This window comes from Pocillopora verrucosa, chromosome 8 (genome assembly GCF_036669915.1).
Source record: "Pocillopora verrucosa isolate sample1 chromosome 8, ASM3666991v2, whole genome shotgun sequence".
NCBI classification, from domain to species: domain Eukaryota; kingdom Metazoa; phylum Cnidaria; class Anthozoa; order Scleractinia; family Pocilloporidae; genus Pocillopora; species Pocillopora verrucosa.
This window is the reverse complement of record NC_089319.1, coordinates 1783301-1797788: the sequence shown is the minus strand read 5'-3', so window position 1 is coordinate 1797788 and position 14488 is coordinate 1783301. Positions and strand designations below refer to the sequence as shown.

General features: G+C 36.9%; 4 protein-coding genes across 4 annotated transcripts; 2 read left to right on the top strand and 2 right to left on the bottom strand.

The window, feature by feature from the left end:
- Window positions 1–2196: 2196 nt before the first annotated feature.
- Window positions 2197–3560, top strand: LOC131791533 (neuropeptide FF receptor 1-like). The gene has a single exon (XM_059108876.2). It carries the CDS (start codon window positions 2227–2229, stop codon window positions 3265–3267), a length of 1041 nt encoding a protein of 346 aa, XP_058964859.2. The 5' UTR covers window positions 2197–2226; the 3' UTR covers window positions 3268–3560.
- Window positions 3561–3845: 285 nt separating this feature from the next.
- LOC131789999 (uncharacterized) lies at window positions 3846–11465 on the bottom strand. Its single transcript, XM_059107178.2, has 10 exons — window positions 10997–11465; window positions 9358–9563; window positions 7937–8044; window positions 6917–7005; window positions 6588–6658; window positions 6118–6195; window positions 5301–5414; window positions 4706–4744; window positions 4250–4354; window positions 3846–4124 (listed from the first exon to the last, which is right to left on the bottom strand). The coding sequence occupies exons 1-10, from the start codon at window positions 11081–11083 to the stop codon at window positions 4032–4034; spliced, it is 990 nt and encodes a 329-aa protein (XP_058963161.2). The 5' UTR covers window positions 11084–11465; the 3' UTR covers window positions 3846–4031.
- Window positions 11466–11551: 86 nt separating this feature from the next.
- Window positions 11552–12723, bottom strand: LOC131790007 (autophagy-related protein 101). The gene has a single exon (XM_059107191.2). It carries the CDS (start codon window positions 12672–12674, stop codon window positions 12018–12020), a length of 657 nt encoding a protein of 218 aa, XP_058963174.1. The 5' UTR covers window positions 12675–12723; the 3' UTR covers window positions 11552–12017.
- A 65-nt stretch (window positions 12724–12788) lies between these two features.
- LOC131791060 (NADH dehydrogenase [ubiquinone] 1 alpha subcomplex subunit 3) lies at window positions 12789–14077 on the top strand. Its single transcript, XM_059108378.2, has 3 exons — window positions 12789–12905; window positions 13480–13557; window positions 13778–14077. Exons 1-3 carry the CDS (start codon window positions 12812–12814, stop codon window positions 13855–13857), a joined length of 252 nt encoding a protein of 83 aa, XP_058964361.1. The 5' UTR covers window positions 12789–12811; the 3' UTR covers window positions 13858–14077.
- Window positions 14078–14488: the final 411 nt, after the last annotated feature.

Genomic DNA, 14488 nt, shown 5'->3' with positions numbered 1-14488 from the left:
TTTTAGTTTTCGAGGGTTGGCACTTCGTCAGAGCGAGAGAAGAAGGACTAACGCTCGAAACGTCAGCTTTGAAACTCTATACAGTGGCCAATTTACATTATCAACTCAGTCGATAAAACCAACATTTTCAAATTTTTTGTGGGCCTTTTCGCTCTGACGAAGGGCTAACGTTCGAAACCTCAGCTTTTAAACTCTTTACGGAAGTCAATTTACGGTTTTAAAAACCAAAATGATCTTGTTATACTCTCCCACCGACACAGCACCATAGTTTCCTCAGAAACTTACCCCCTCTATTCGGTTTTACCGCGAATGCTCAAAAATCAAACAAAACCTAATACATTTTAGTCCATGTAGCTTTCCCTGATAATATATCTGTTTTACTGATTTAAATGGTTACTGAGGTTTTCGTTCTAAACTTTGCTTAGGATTCCTTAGCACTAATCAAACGTACTTATTCTTGAATAACCGAGACGATTTATCGCAGATTATTTCCAAAATATCAACGAAAAATTGGGTGATGGCTACATTGAAATTGAGTGACTCAAACTTGTAACACTTTACGCTAAGAACCAGGAGCTTATAATGGGCTCCTGCAAGAACTTATAAAATGCTAATGAGGAGGAAATTTGTATATCGACGAAAATCCAAGTCACGACGCGACAGTGATTCAACGGGTAAGACAACGATTCCATATATGCCGCGAACGAATGTTCTCTTCGGAACATTTCTTTGTCGCGACGGCACGCCTATCACGTGAATTTTGATCATGCAGGGTTTCATAGCGTAATAAACGCACAGCTGAGTGCACTCCCTAGCAGGCAATGACAGGAAAATTCACTTAAATTTAATTTGAAAATGCAAGTTGCGCGAGTTGTATTAATTGTGGTAAGGATAGGAAGGACGTAAATACATTTGTTATGACGTCATGTCATGGTTACTTAACTCGCCAGTAACATGAATAACAAGCGCTTCAATAATTATCATCTTGTTGTAGGAGACCACTCATGGCATTGGTGGCGTTTTAGAGGAAAAAAATTATGAATTTATCATTTATCTTCGTCCTTTTTTTAATCATACTACCGTCGACGTGTTAGCGTGAATTACTAAGACCCTCATCATAATTATGACTCCTAGCGTTTTAAATTGGGATGAAATGTTTTCCAAAGGCCGTAATTCGGGTTTGCCCTTTGTACAACTTCTTTTTAAAGTCATTTAATGAGTGCACCCATCAGTTTAGCTTTTGAAAGCGCGCAATTGCTCCTAACCGGAAAGATATCTCCATAGCAACAGGTCCTTGTGTTGGAGGGTGTGTTAATCATTGACTCTTGTAACATGTTATATTATATTTAAACTATTAATCAAGCTCACGGTTCAAAGTACTTTAACATGAGTCCAAGACTGAACGTAAGGAGATTCCATTTTTTAACGCTCATTGTTATACGTTATCGGAACCAGTTCCACAGGACAGCTTTACGTCTTAGCGACATAACCTAATTTAGAAACATGTAAAATACATGAATATTGATCGCTGTGCTTAATTCAACGCCTACATTTTTATATAATGTACCAGTAGTTAAAATAACAACCTTGAACAAAACTCCTTTATGAAGAATTTTTGTTACAGGATTCAACAAGTCGAAAGATTTCATGAATTACTGAGGCTCGATGTGCGCGAGCATCAATAGATGACATTAAACGACACGGCAGGTAAAGAAAATGGAATATGCCATTATAGAAAGAATAGCGGGTTGTACGGAGAACTTGTTACCTTACAGCTGCCTATTAAGTGAGTTGACTGACCAATCATATTTCACGATCTGAAACATTTGTCCAGGGTATTGCCAAAATTTTCCGGAGGCTAGTGAGGCTCTTGGAAATTATTCTGAATTATTGATGAATCGGCATAGTTAGTGAAAAATATAAACGGAAAAATACAAAAAGAGTACTAGTTTAATTAACAGTATCATTAAGAGAGTAACATGGTCAGTCAACACTTGTCGGGAAAAAACTTTTCATCGAGCCATCATCGATAAACAAAGACAAATACATCATTGTGTAAATTTAGGAAGCGGTCAATCAAGGAACTCGAAGATAACAGCTGGAAGAAAGTAAAGCTTTGTTGATACAAACGAAGCTTTCGCCGAGTTATTGAAACTCACAAGTACTTACCAAGCGATAAGTGATCAAAGGCGAAGACAGAACTTAACTTCTTAGACTCAGTTATTCATGTTTGAAATGGAGAACACAAAATGGGGGTTCCAACTTGCCCTTGAGGTCACTATCTTTATCGTGGGACTTACAGGAAATATCTTTGTACTGATTATAGTTCACAAGAGAAACGCCAGGACGACAATTCATGGAACATTTGTTACAAGTCTGGCCATTGCAGATCTAGTTTTGCTGTGTTTTGATTCGCCTGTAGCCATTTTACGTCGTTTTGGTCACAAGGCTGATGTATTTAACTGCAGAATACATTTGACTGTTGTTACAACCGGGTATAATGCAGGGCTTTTCACTATCACATCCATGGCGATTCATCGGTGCCATATTGTTACAAAGCCGTGGAGACAAAAGCTTAAACGAAGAGCTGCAAAGATATGGGTGTCACTCGTGTGGCTAGCTGCTTTTATTTTGGTTATTCCACTTATCATCGTCAATAAAATAACAGAAAATGGAAACTGTGAAGATTGGCCTTCCCTTGCTCATCGCCAGGCATACACCGTCTCACTCCTCACAGCACAGTATATCTTACCGCTGCTGATTACAGCAATTTGCTACTTACGAATATGGCTTTTTATGAGAAATCGACTGGTGTTGGCGAGAAACAGCAATTTATTTACTAACAGAAAAATCCCTGGAGAAGACAGTACAAGAGAGAGTGTGATAATACTGAAAACCGTAGCGGCTATTGTGTTGACGTTCTCGGTATTGTTATTACCAAATCAAGTCGCTTGGATGCTGTTTGATTTCAGAAATGTTTCCTATGAGGAGCTCTGGTTTGTTGCAGATATATTTACAAGGCTCCATAGCTGTACAAACCCAGTTGTTTATGGAGTCATGAACCCACAGTATCGTCGTAATTACATCGCATTTCTTTCGCGCATGTTGTGTTGTCGTCGATTCCGACGTGTTGCACAGGCACCCCCAAATAGGACAATGGGTGACCAAGCCGTTCCACAAGCTGCATGTATTGAGCAAAACATATCACAGAACCACCAGGCTGACAGTGGCGGTAACATAGAGCTTCCATTAACTATTCAATATTAGTGGTTGGGTCAGTGGTTGATGTGACAACTGTCTCCGCTTTTCGAAGAGTTTTCAAACAGAATCTACCGCATTCACCTCCACACATTAACAAAAGAGCTTTAAGTACTTGGTTGGAAGGACACCAAGAATCAAAGCCTGAAATTGACATAATGAGCGAGAACAAGTGGTTGCATTCCAATGAAAACTCAATGGTTTTGTATACTCAAACTTCAGTTTGTTAAGACTCTTTCTAATCTGAAAAGATTTGCTCCAGTTGGGAAAGATTCCGCTTCAATTTAGTAAGGCTTGCTCCAATTACGAAGGCTTGCTCTGATTTGAACAAGTTCCACACCAATATGGAACACCAATGCAGAGAGATTCTGTTCCATCTTGGAAAAAGCTTACTTCAATTTGGAAAAAATTTGGTGGAAAATTTGTTATTCGTAAGGAAACTCGTTCTTTGCCACCACCTTTAATTTCACAAGCGGTTGTTCAATCGCGCCATGAGATCGTCCTTTAACAAATTCCGCAACTTGTAACAATAGCGGAGGTAAAATAGTACAGTGCATACTCCAAAAAGATGACGCATTTCCACTGTGTACAAAAAATGCTATGAAAAGCTTTATTTGATCTACAAATATATGTTTTTATAACCTTCTGGCAGTTAGCTCAATAAATAACATAAAAAAGGACCATCAATACAAAAGGAAGCTCTTTCAATTCAAAAAGTTCTCTCCATAAATATGCTTGCCATCAAATGTGCTGAAATGTCCAAATTACAAGAACTATTGAACTTGAATCCGATTAGAAGAACGATTAAGGCGCCCACTTTTCTTCTGAGAAGGCGTGTCTTTGATTTTATTCGTTAGGCTGCCGGGCTGAAACAAGACCACATCAAAATTAGTAGAAGACAATTTTTAAGCCACGAGCATTACTCCATTGAAAAGGATGAGGACGATTGCATGGGATTGAAAAATAAAAAACGCTAAAACTTGCAACTTACCTTTAGAATACTTAGAGAACACATCAAGTTCTTGTTGACCACCAAAACGCCACCAGCATTGTCAAACTCACCGCAGTAATTTGGAGCACTGAACAGAGTAACAAGCTGGAAATTAAGGACAATAAATATGAAATGAAATTGCCTGTCATTCCAGACAACGCTCATGAAGTGAAATAACAGTGGACAAAGCTTTTTCGTCTCAGGTTTACATCCAATCTACAACTACATTTACACATGCAACTTCCTTCAGTAAGTGCCGACGAAACATTGTTCACTGTTTACGTTGGTATAGAAAACTTGGTGTTGACACTTATTTGGGATAAGTTACCATAGAAAAAATGTCCATCAACCTCGTACAATTTCACTGTGAGGGTAACAGTATCATCGGCACCATGCAAGAATATTATAGATCTCACAACGTTCTTTTACATGCAATAAACGTTCGGGTTTGGCTACCTTTCTCTTCTCGAAAAATCTGTAACCGTCTTCAACAACCTGTAAAAGAAGACAGAGAAAGCCACAAACAATTATCACCACGAATGAGCTGCAGAAGCTCAGCCAACGTTTGCCTCGCTAACGTGGACAACTTTCGTAAGGGAACAAACAAAATACTTTCTTAGTCTTAAATATCAAGTGAATTGAACCTCTTAGTAACAGCCTAACCTAAACTAAGCCTGTCACTCACTCTACTTCCGGAGGGAGGGGAGGGTTCATCTTCGCTCTCTTAGAGCGAGTGCCGTGGCACACAAACCAAAGTAATCACTACGGCCAGTCACACAAAGGGAAATAATACTCGGAGCCAATTAAAAATCAGTGAGCGCGGGAAAACATCGTGAATTAGGTAAAGATTTGTTTTAAGCACTGCATCTGACTGGTTGATAGGGTGGCGCGAGTATTCTGACCAATCACAGAGCGTGGGGAAAAAGAACCCATAAAATCTCGGATTCCTTTTGACACTCATTTGAAAACTGCTCTATGCTTCGAAAACGGAGATACCTACGCTCTGAAAAGTCCGAGGGGAGTTGGGCAAAAAAAATGTCTTATTGTGTACCTGATGAGCACGTGCTACTAAGCTTAAGTCGTGCTTCTCGAGAAATGATCGGACAACATCACCACCAAACGTCCACGATACACCGCGGTCGTTTTCGCCCCAACCAGTAATGTCCTAGGAATAAATATTTGGGAGAAAGAATCTCGTGAGAATGACCATAAATAAACATAGGGTATCAACGATACGTAATTGGATGGAGAACAACATTTAATACAAATAACAACCGTTCCTGAAGCTCAATATTGCATTACCGATTATGCGGCCGGGAAAATAAACAGTACAATGATAACAGCTGATAAACATACAGCCTGTTGCAAGTGCGCAGAACACACCACCTTTTCTAGCGATGGAAACTGTTAAAATTGTTTTCAATTATAGGTACCAAATGCACATGAATAATTAACCTTGCAAGGTATTAAGTTCTGTTCATTATTTATAAAGACAACCTTTATTTGAACTTGGGTAACCACACAAATACACCTTTTAGTGCGTTAAAATTGAAAATTTACGAAATGAGTATGACTCCTGAAAAGGTTTTTTTTTTCCATTAGGAAACTTTCATGAGAAATGTTTGTTTCTTCTGTATTTCCTCGCTTTTTCAAACCAGTTTCAGACCCTTTACGTTTGCATCGACAAAGTTTGGTGTTACTCTCTAGATGTCACACCTAACCCACATTAATCATACGACCGACGCAATAATTTAGCAGGAAATAAATATATATCCTGTACACCACTCCCAAAAGAAGATTGGATGTCAATTGGTGTACATCAACATGACCCGAAATAAAAATTCATGCAAATTCATTCAATTCTGTACCTCATCTGGGTCGGACCAAAGTAAATCACACACAAGTCCATCGTCAGGAACATCCATGGGCCGCTCTAGAGAGCGCAACTGAAGATCAACAATAACTACTGTCATGACTGTTTCACTAAATAATCCACTGACAGAGGAATAGTTTTTATGATTACCAAGATTGCTCAGAAACGTCCACACGATACAGGAATTAAACGCTTGAAATTCTGAAGTGCCTACGGTACTAGTACAAAATTTGCCGACAAACGAGCAAATGCATCAGATGAGTAAAGACATAAGGTAGTCCAAATTCAGACGTTTCTTCAGCACACGGAGTCAATTTGATTCTCATGGTTTCAACACATTTTTTTTAACCTCATCACAAGTGGAGCAATTATAACCGTAATTGAGTCAATTACTGATGGCTTAATATCTTTATTTAAGGGAATGCTTTACAATTACAATTGAAATTAAAGCCGCTATGGACCAACCTGATCAAAGTCATGTAAATCTGGAGAAAGGCCTCCATGAGAACAAAAGATGGTACTCTCTACAACTGCAGCTAAAAAGAGTTCAAGTACAGTTAAAACGTTTGTGAATGTTGAAGTAAGCATTTTTTATAATTATATAAATTAAATGGACACCATTCTCAGCAGTTTGATTGGTTTGGCTATTTATTTGTAAACTGATGAAAATGTTACCAAATTACTGTCTCTAAAATAGGAGCATTTTGCTAATTGTGCTTTACCTAGAAAACAGAACTGTAGTTTTTAATCTTAAATTAACAATAAAAATACCTTAAATATAACAAAGCATTTACCAATTGGTAGACAATTGAAACAGTCTGTGAATGTTTTCCAAAGTTTTATGTTGTATCTTCTTTTACATTCATCATAGAAACCATAAATTCTACGAGGAAAAACAAATTCAATCCACTAAATGAAACACAAACAACACTTTCTTTTTTTAATTTCTACCAATCAAATTTTCCTTAAGCTTCCTTAAACTGTATCCCATCACTTGTCACTTCCTTGTAAACAACCTGCACTTAATCATGCATTTCACACACAGGGGGAAAAATCCAGAAAGGCAACAACCAAATAAAGAGCTCACATTATTATGCCCAAGTGAAAGCCTTTAAAATAAGATATTTTTCTCTTTTGTTCAATGTATCTTCACTTATTTAGAGAATGAAGATTACAATATAGGGTCTGTTGAAGATGAAAAAGAGTTTCTGTTTGCATTTTGCATTAAAATTACATGGGATGATATTCCTAGGGCAACTAAAAGTAAACGGACAATGTTCAATAATCTCAGACAGAGGAATGAATGTAAGCCCAGCTTCCCTTACAACTGTTGTTTGGTCTCTTCAAAATGGGGGAGAGAGGGCATTGCCTGACAAGAGAAAACATCACTGAGTTACAGTACACAGTGTCCCACCTCAACCCACCAGGCCTAAAAATTAAACTCTTGTATGCATATCATGCCTATGTTCTTTTATTGTAACACCTGCAGCAGGGAAACATGTCCAAAGGGGAAGATTAGAGGTAGAAGTAACATTATCAAGGTAGAATGGTCAATCTGCAATGTTGTGCAATAAGAGGAAGGAAAACAGGAGTGAAATGTAAAGGAAGTCAGAGATTCTGCAGTCTACCCCTCTCCCCCTGCCCACAAAAGGAGAAGAAATTTTCCTCTTTCTCCAGTTACAACAGAGAGGACTACCAATAACAAAAACAGCAGTGCTAAACATCTCAGGCCAAAATGCTTCCCTGACTTTATGTGATTTGTTTGTTTGTTTTTATCTGTAATATTCACTAATCTGCAAATTAAGTAAATTCACCTGTTAATGGAAGCAGACTCATGATTTCCTCGCAGCAAGTACATTTTATCAGGATACTTGATTTTGTAAGCAAGTAGTAAACATATTGTTTCTAAGGACTTCCTTCCCCTGAGAAACACAAATTATTAAAAGCCAAAGTTTTCAACACCTGAATGTGGAAGCGAATGTGGAACTCAGAGAAAAGTGGACACCTGAAGAATTTATTGAATGTGATGGTACATTCCGCAGGAAATCCGGGGAAACACACCTGAGAAATGTTAACCATCGGCAGTAATGTTTTGTGGTTTGCTTACATGTCCTGATATCTCATTATGTGATTCCAGTCAGAGAACAGTAAACAATCTGGATGTATTTCAGCTGTTAAAGATTATAATATTAATTTTGCTAGTAAATTAATTCAGCATGCGATAGACAGATGACATCACTGGAAATTATAATCATGCAAGAGATAACAACTACATGATTTGAAACAGCTGTAGAAACTTAGTTCTACCTTAAAAACACTCAATAGAAAACATTTGCTTGCTTTTAGTGCAGATCAGCATAGGTGACAATTTGGATAAAGGAAAATAGATAGATAGATAGATAGATAGTTTAATCTCAAATGCATTTGCAGCCCGAGGGCTGAATTACACATTTTTACAATCCAAGAAATTTAAAATTTAAAATTCAAAAACCTAATTACACGTCTTATTATACCAGCAATTTACAATATAATAACATAATAGTAAATTAAATAAAATACATTAGCTATAAATGTAAACTAATTAAAATAAATTTAAATTAATTAAAAGTATCTACATTATCATTATCATTATTATTACTATAATTATCACGCGTGCCGTAACAAAAATAAAGGATATCGTATCGATAAAAATCTAGCCATTAAACCTCCTTGCCATAGCAAATATAAAAGTGTTCATCGTTCTCGAAGTGCGAAGGCGTGGCATATTAAATTGGCGCTTATTTTTGAAGTTATAGCTGGGTTATGTATGGGTGGAAGAAGCGCCTTTAACTTGTGGCTAGGGTTGTCTAAGATACCTTTAAAAAGCTTCTGACATAGAAATTCGTAATGTTCTAAGATGGGTCGTATTCCTAAATCTTGAGCAACCGCGCAATCACCCGCAGTTATAATGGAAATTGACCGTTTCTCAATACGTAAAAGCTCATTCTTCAGATATTGCGGAAGCGCATTATAGAAGACAGGTATCGCGTACTCTGTTACAGATCTTACACATGATGTGTAGAAAAGTACTAGGTCTTGTAAGGGAACCCTAGCTCTCTTTAGTTGCACTAAAAAATACAACCTCTTACTGGCCTTTTTGTTTATAATTACTCTCTCCGAGAGAGATGGTGCTGATTGCTCAACAAAAATGCTAAAAAGTTGGTAATTAAAATAACTAATGATGTTTAAGCCATACCTGTCCACATAGTCTCCCATAAATAGGCAGGCAATGTCTGGAGGGTAACCTAGATTGTCAAAATGCCTCAGAAGATCTTCATACTGTCCATGGATATCACCAAAAATATTCATTGGAGCACCTAGTTCTAGAAGCACACCCTCTTGCATGAAAACTTCTCTGGAAACCTGGCATAATAATCGGATGGTTCCCTCAGGAAGCTGAACCTGTTTTGGACCAGTCAATCATTATAATCAGTACTGTTAAAACATGGCAAGGAAACAACTTCCATCTGCAAATAGGCCATGAGAGCAGTAGATGATATTAATGACAAAACAACACTAGGATACAAAGGGATTGAACCAATCAACCATGTGATTGCATTTATCACTTTATTCATAAACCAAGGAAGTGATATTTTAAATACTGTACATGCTCCAATAAATCTTCTCTTTAAGGCTCCCTCTCAAATATACCTCCTTCATCAAACAAAAACCAAAGTGATAACATTTGTTTTCCAATGATTACACCACAGCACTGTCACATTCACTAAGGCAAAGTTTACCAATTCAAACCAGTTTTTTCTTAGTTTTTGTGTACACAATAAGGATTTTTCTTTTTTAAACAGAGCTGTGTGATTACTGCATAAGCTATTTATTAAAGAAGCAGAAAGTTAAGTGAAAAAGTTACTGTTAGTATTAACTTGCACTTTCATTCCCATTGAGTTTGTTGCATTTATTTAGTCCTTTATCTAAAAGCAACTAAAATCAATTGTAAACTGAGAGCATTTGTGATTGAATAACATCTGAGGAGAAATGTAACCAAAATATTCACCCGGTTTCAAATTTCCTTTGTCGTTATAAACAACAACACTCTCGTTAATGGAAGCCGGATGAATTCATGCTGACATTAAAATTCAATTTCTGAATTGACAACCAAATTTAATCCTTGGGGTTGACTAAAATCTGCATATACAATTTTTGTTCATTGTTGCTATGATTATTATCGTTGTCATTTTGTACTTTATTTTTGGTATCGTCAAAAATATAGTAACTAAAATTTTAAAAAAGCTTGATGTTGGTTAATACCACATAAGTTAATAACTGGTCGGTTTCATATTTTATGACAAATGGTCGCATTTTTTGAAGCTGCACGAAAGAAAAGATAATAACAGTGGTTTATTTTGGTCAACAAAACATCACTGTCGCTTAGTTTTGTAAAGTAAAGTAGATACACACGCATGTACCCTATAACAAAGAGCAGTTTTGTAGTAACTGAGGACAAATCTGAACTTGTGAGACTAAAATGTGTAGACCTTCGTAATGCTAATTCATATTTTATTGATGCAAATAAAAAATTCTGCTTTTCCTTTCTATGCGCTATTGGAAAAATTTACATTTGAAAGCGACCCGCCTTTCGCAGGTCAATGAGCAAATGCTATGAATTTTGACTCAAACTGAACTTTATGGGCAAATTTTAATTTTTACTCAAAAGTTTTGTTGGCAGGTATAAAATAATTGGTGAATGAAACGAAAGCTGTATCGAGAAGAATTCCTTGTGATGTTTTGATGAGCTATCCAAATCAATTCTATGAGCCGCACTGGTTTAACCTTCTGCAATTTTTCTCAAAGAAAGCTTTACTGTTTGCAAACAAACCTACCTGCTTAGTCGAAGAGTTTCTGTAGTCAAGAAGCTGATTTATTGCCTTATCGACATCAAGTCCAAATTTTTTGCAAAGGTCTGTCATTGCAGAAGGCTACATTGCTAGTGAAAACCTACAGCCACGTAGAAGTCTCTGGTAAACTAACTAATTCCAAGGTGTAACCTTGTTCACGGATGGTAGCCATGTTTACAAGTGCACAAAAAGACAAACACTGTAGAAAACTAGTTTATGACGTCACAGTTAAAAGTTCAGTGGACTGGACTCTGATCACTTTACGGGAAACTCTTTCACATTGAAAACAAACTTAGCAGGTATCCAGTTGAGTCGAAGCTGAACTTCCTCAATCAGCTTACAAAACCCTAGATTTCAGATCATATCTGATTTCTTAGATTGAGCAAGCTGGGATTTAGGCAAAAAATGGCAAAATTCCAACAAAGAGAGCTACCTCAAAGGCTCACTGCTAACATCACTAAAAGTATAGAAGCCAAATGTGAGTATGGGGAAATCTAATTGGAACTGAAACTTTCCTCGATGCTCAACTAATACATACAGTTTGATACTTACAAATCATTACATTCAATACTCAATTTTTATTTTCAGTTTCAGGTCCCAATTCTTAATTTGAACCTATGACCTCAGCAATTCTAGTGCAGTGCTCTACCAACTGAGCTAACAAGCCAACTGAAAGCTGGTCATTATGTTGATTCGTAATTTACAGTCAGTGATTAACCTTTCATGCATTTGTATCACAGAGGTATGTGTTCAAACCCTATACCGGCCTAAATTTTTTTCAGGCTTAATTTTCACCACTGTTTATGTAAGTTTCATTACTGCAAAGATTCCTTTAGTATTAATTTCTTAATCCAGAGTACACATGTATTCATTTTACATATTCACAGTCATTAATGCAAAGTATGTCACTATATGTTTGCACATTCACTCATCCAGAGATACACCTAAAGACAGTGATTATCAGTTATCAAGAATATATTTGATACAACAATCATTTCCTAATACTTCAGTAGGAGAATGTATCTAGTATAAGTCTTTTCATTGTGGTCCCCACAGACTGAGATGGCTGGTCGGAAGCTTGGTAACTAAACTTATGAAGGTAAGGTTGAACGTCTGGGTAGCTTATATCAAAAACATTAGCAACATCTGACTGATTCGGCATCTTGGGAACATACTCTGGTCTGTTCATCACTCCAGCAATACAAATTATTTTTTCTGCGAGAGCCTCGCCGACTTTTTCTCGGCAGATCTGCCGTTCGTGCTCGTTAGCTAGGCTGACGACATTTAATTTTATCGTCCAAATTTCCCACGGAATATTCTCCATTCCGAAAGGCCACCGAGCTTTCTTTCTTTGATAAAACTCTAGAGAGATTTGTCCGCTCCTTAGGCCGTTGGAACTTTTCAAAGATTCCCTAAACTCCGCAACTTGTCTTTTCAAGGAACGATGTAACTCATCCGAATCTACCCGAACATAGGTGCAGTTCACAAAATCGCAGTCAACATCAACCATCCCAACGGTTCCTATGCTATAAGACCCTTCTCTTTTGTAGTTAAACTTTCCAGACGTCCTGTGAAGTAAAATTGAGTGAAAAATACTCAAAATTGCCTCTTCAATCTGTCGTCCTTCGACAGATAACTCGAAAACTTGCGATCGCGCATTCATTCTTCCTCAGTCTCGGATGCTTTCGCCTTCAGTTGCCACTCAATCTTTCTGTTGTTCTCGAGAAGAAAGGTAGAGGAGGTACTGGGAGCTAAGCCGTAATGCGAACGAGGCTAACGAGCTTGCGTACCCGATTTAAGATGGCTGGCGTTATGAGAAAGACTATTGACTGGTTTAAAATTGCTTGGGCAAGGGAGCCTGTGCTGTTTATGTCATGTGTTTTTGGAATATCAGGTAGCTTAACTGTCTGTTAGTTTGTATAGAAATGTTTGTTAGTCGATAGGTGTGCTAAAACAGGCTTAAATTTCGTTCAGCTTACTGAACTATCCCGCAGGTCTTTCATGATCAGATACTTAGCTTCAGCCAATACTGATTATATCAATACAAAATGGAGCTATTCCGAAGTAAAAAATGAAGTACAGGTTATGTAATCTCTATCGAAAGATTATTCAATGTCGTTCAGACTTATCTTTGCATATGTGCGTTGACAAAAAGGTAGGGACAACATTGCTTTCCTATAAAGTTTCGTGGTTGTTTACTTTAATAACAACGTTATGTTTAGAAGAGCGAATTTTCCATGGAAAATTAAGCAGAGGACTCTTCTTTTGTCCAATGAAAAGTTTTTTCTTAATTTGAAACTGCAAATTTCATTCTCTAGCAGATAAACTTAGAAAAGTTTTGCTCTCAATCACAAGATCCTAGTGAACTCCGAAAATATAGCCTACTTTTGTTGTGTTATTTTCTCATAATGTGATAATTAAGAACTCTGATGTAGCACTCGAACTTACTTACTTTCTATTTCTTCTAGGTCCAATCTTTGCACTGGTCAGTCCATGGACAAAAGATACAGTTGCCACAATGAAATCAATACCCCATGTTTACCCATGTAAGTTAGTGTATTTGTCAATTATTTGATATCAGTATCACACCACTTCATGCTTCCAGTTTGTTTGCATGCTGCTGGGGAAAAGCACAGCTCATTATTTAGGTTGTGTTGTTTACTTATTTGTTTAAAAAAATATGGCATTGAATATTTATCCTCATATTTTATAGCATTGAAATATGAGAACATGATAATTTTTGTACTTTGTTTTTTTTTTCCAAAGATCCTCAGTTAGAAGATCAAGATTTGAGTGATGTTGACAGCCATGGAGATAATATTTTCAAAGTTAAATATCTTTTTTGACAGCCTACTTGTTCTGAGCAGAGATGTGTCATTTTTTTACTTGTACAAAGTTGATTTTGCATGTTTGATAATTTCCTGAGAGTGAGGTAGTATACCCTGTTACAGCAGAAATAAGAATTGATCAGTGGAATGCTCATGTATTATCAATTGTGTGAAAGTTTGTTACTTGTGAGCCACTCCAAATAAAGTCAAACCTTGGTGTTGACAACAGTTTTATTGAGGTACTTTCTCCATTTATGAGTAGAAAAGGCAACGATTCAGGTTGGGGCAAGGAAATCCTGGTAATTGACCCTAATTGAGAATCAAGAAAGTTTACTAAGTCTGAAATATTATTTTAGAACAAACCAGAGTCCAGTAAGGATGGGACACTCCTATCATTATGATCAAGAGCTCCCCTCTTTCCTCCCTTCCCCAAGAAAAAAAACCTACGTATGAATCTGTTCCTAAGAAAGGCTAAGGGCAATGCTGAAAAAAGCTCAGGATCCAATTTATTTGTGTTTTCTATGCTTAGTGGTTGTACTAGAAAATGTATACCTCTCTTAACCCTTTTACTCCTGATCAAGTTTGTATTTCTCCTTACTCTCAATCATACAATTTTTATAATGTTAGTTCAGAGAATTTTGTATTGGAT

Excerpts from the sequence above, each read along its gene's own strand:
- LOC131791533 (XM_059108876.2), top strand. The coding sequence starts at position 2,227 with ATGTTTGAAATGGAGAACACAAAATGGGGGTTCCAACTTGCCCTTGAG.
- LOC131789999 (XM_059107178.2), bottom strand. The coding sequence starts at position 11,083 with ATGACAGACCTTTGCAAAAAATTTGGACTTGATGTCGATAAGGCAATA. Across the intron at positions 7,006-7,936 it reads GAGTCTGCTTCCATTAACAG|AATTTATGGTTTCTATGATG; the intron begins GTGAATTTACTT and ends TTTTCCTCGTAG. Across the intron at positions 6,196-6,587 it reads ATTTACATGACTTTGATCAG|TTGCGCTCTCTAGAGCGGCC; the intron begins GTTGGTCCATAG and ends GTTGATCTTCAG.
- LOC131790007 (XM_059107191.2), bottom strand. The coding sequence starts at position 12,674 with ATGAATGCGCGATCGCAAGTTTTCGAGTTATCTGTCGAAGGACGACAG.
- LOC131791060 (XM_059108378.2), top strand. The coding sequence starts at position 12,812 with ATGGCTGGCGTTATGAGAAAGACTATTGACTGGTTTAAAATTGCTTGG. Across the intron at positions 12,906-13,479 it reads ATGTGTTTTTGGAATATCAG|GTCCAATCTTTGCACTGGTC; the intron begins GTAGCTTAACTG and ends TATTTCTTCTAG. Across the intron at positions 13,558-13,777 it reads AATACCCCATGTTTACCCAT|ATCCTCAGTTAGAAGATCAA; the intron begins GTAAGTTAGTGT and ends TTTTTTCCAAAG.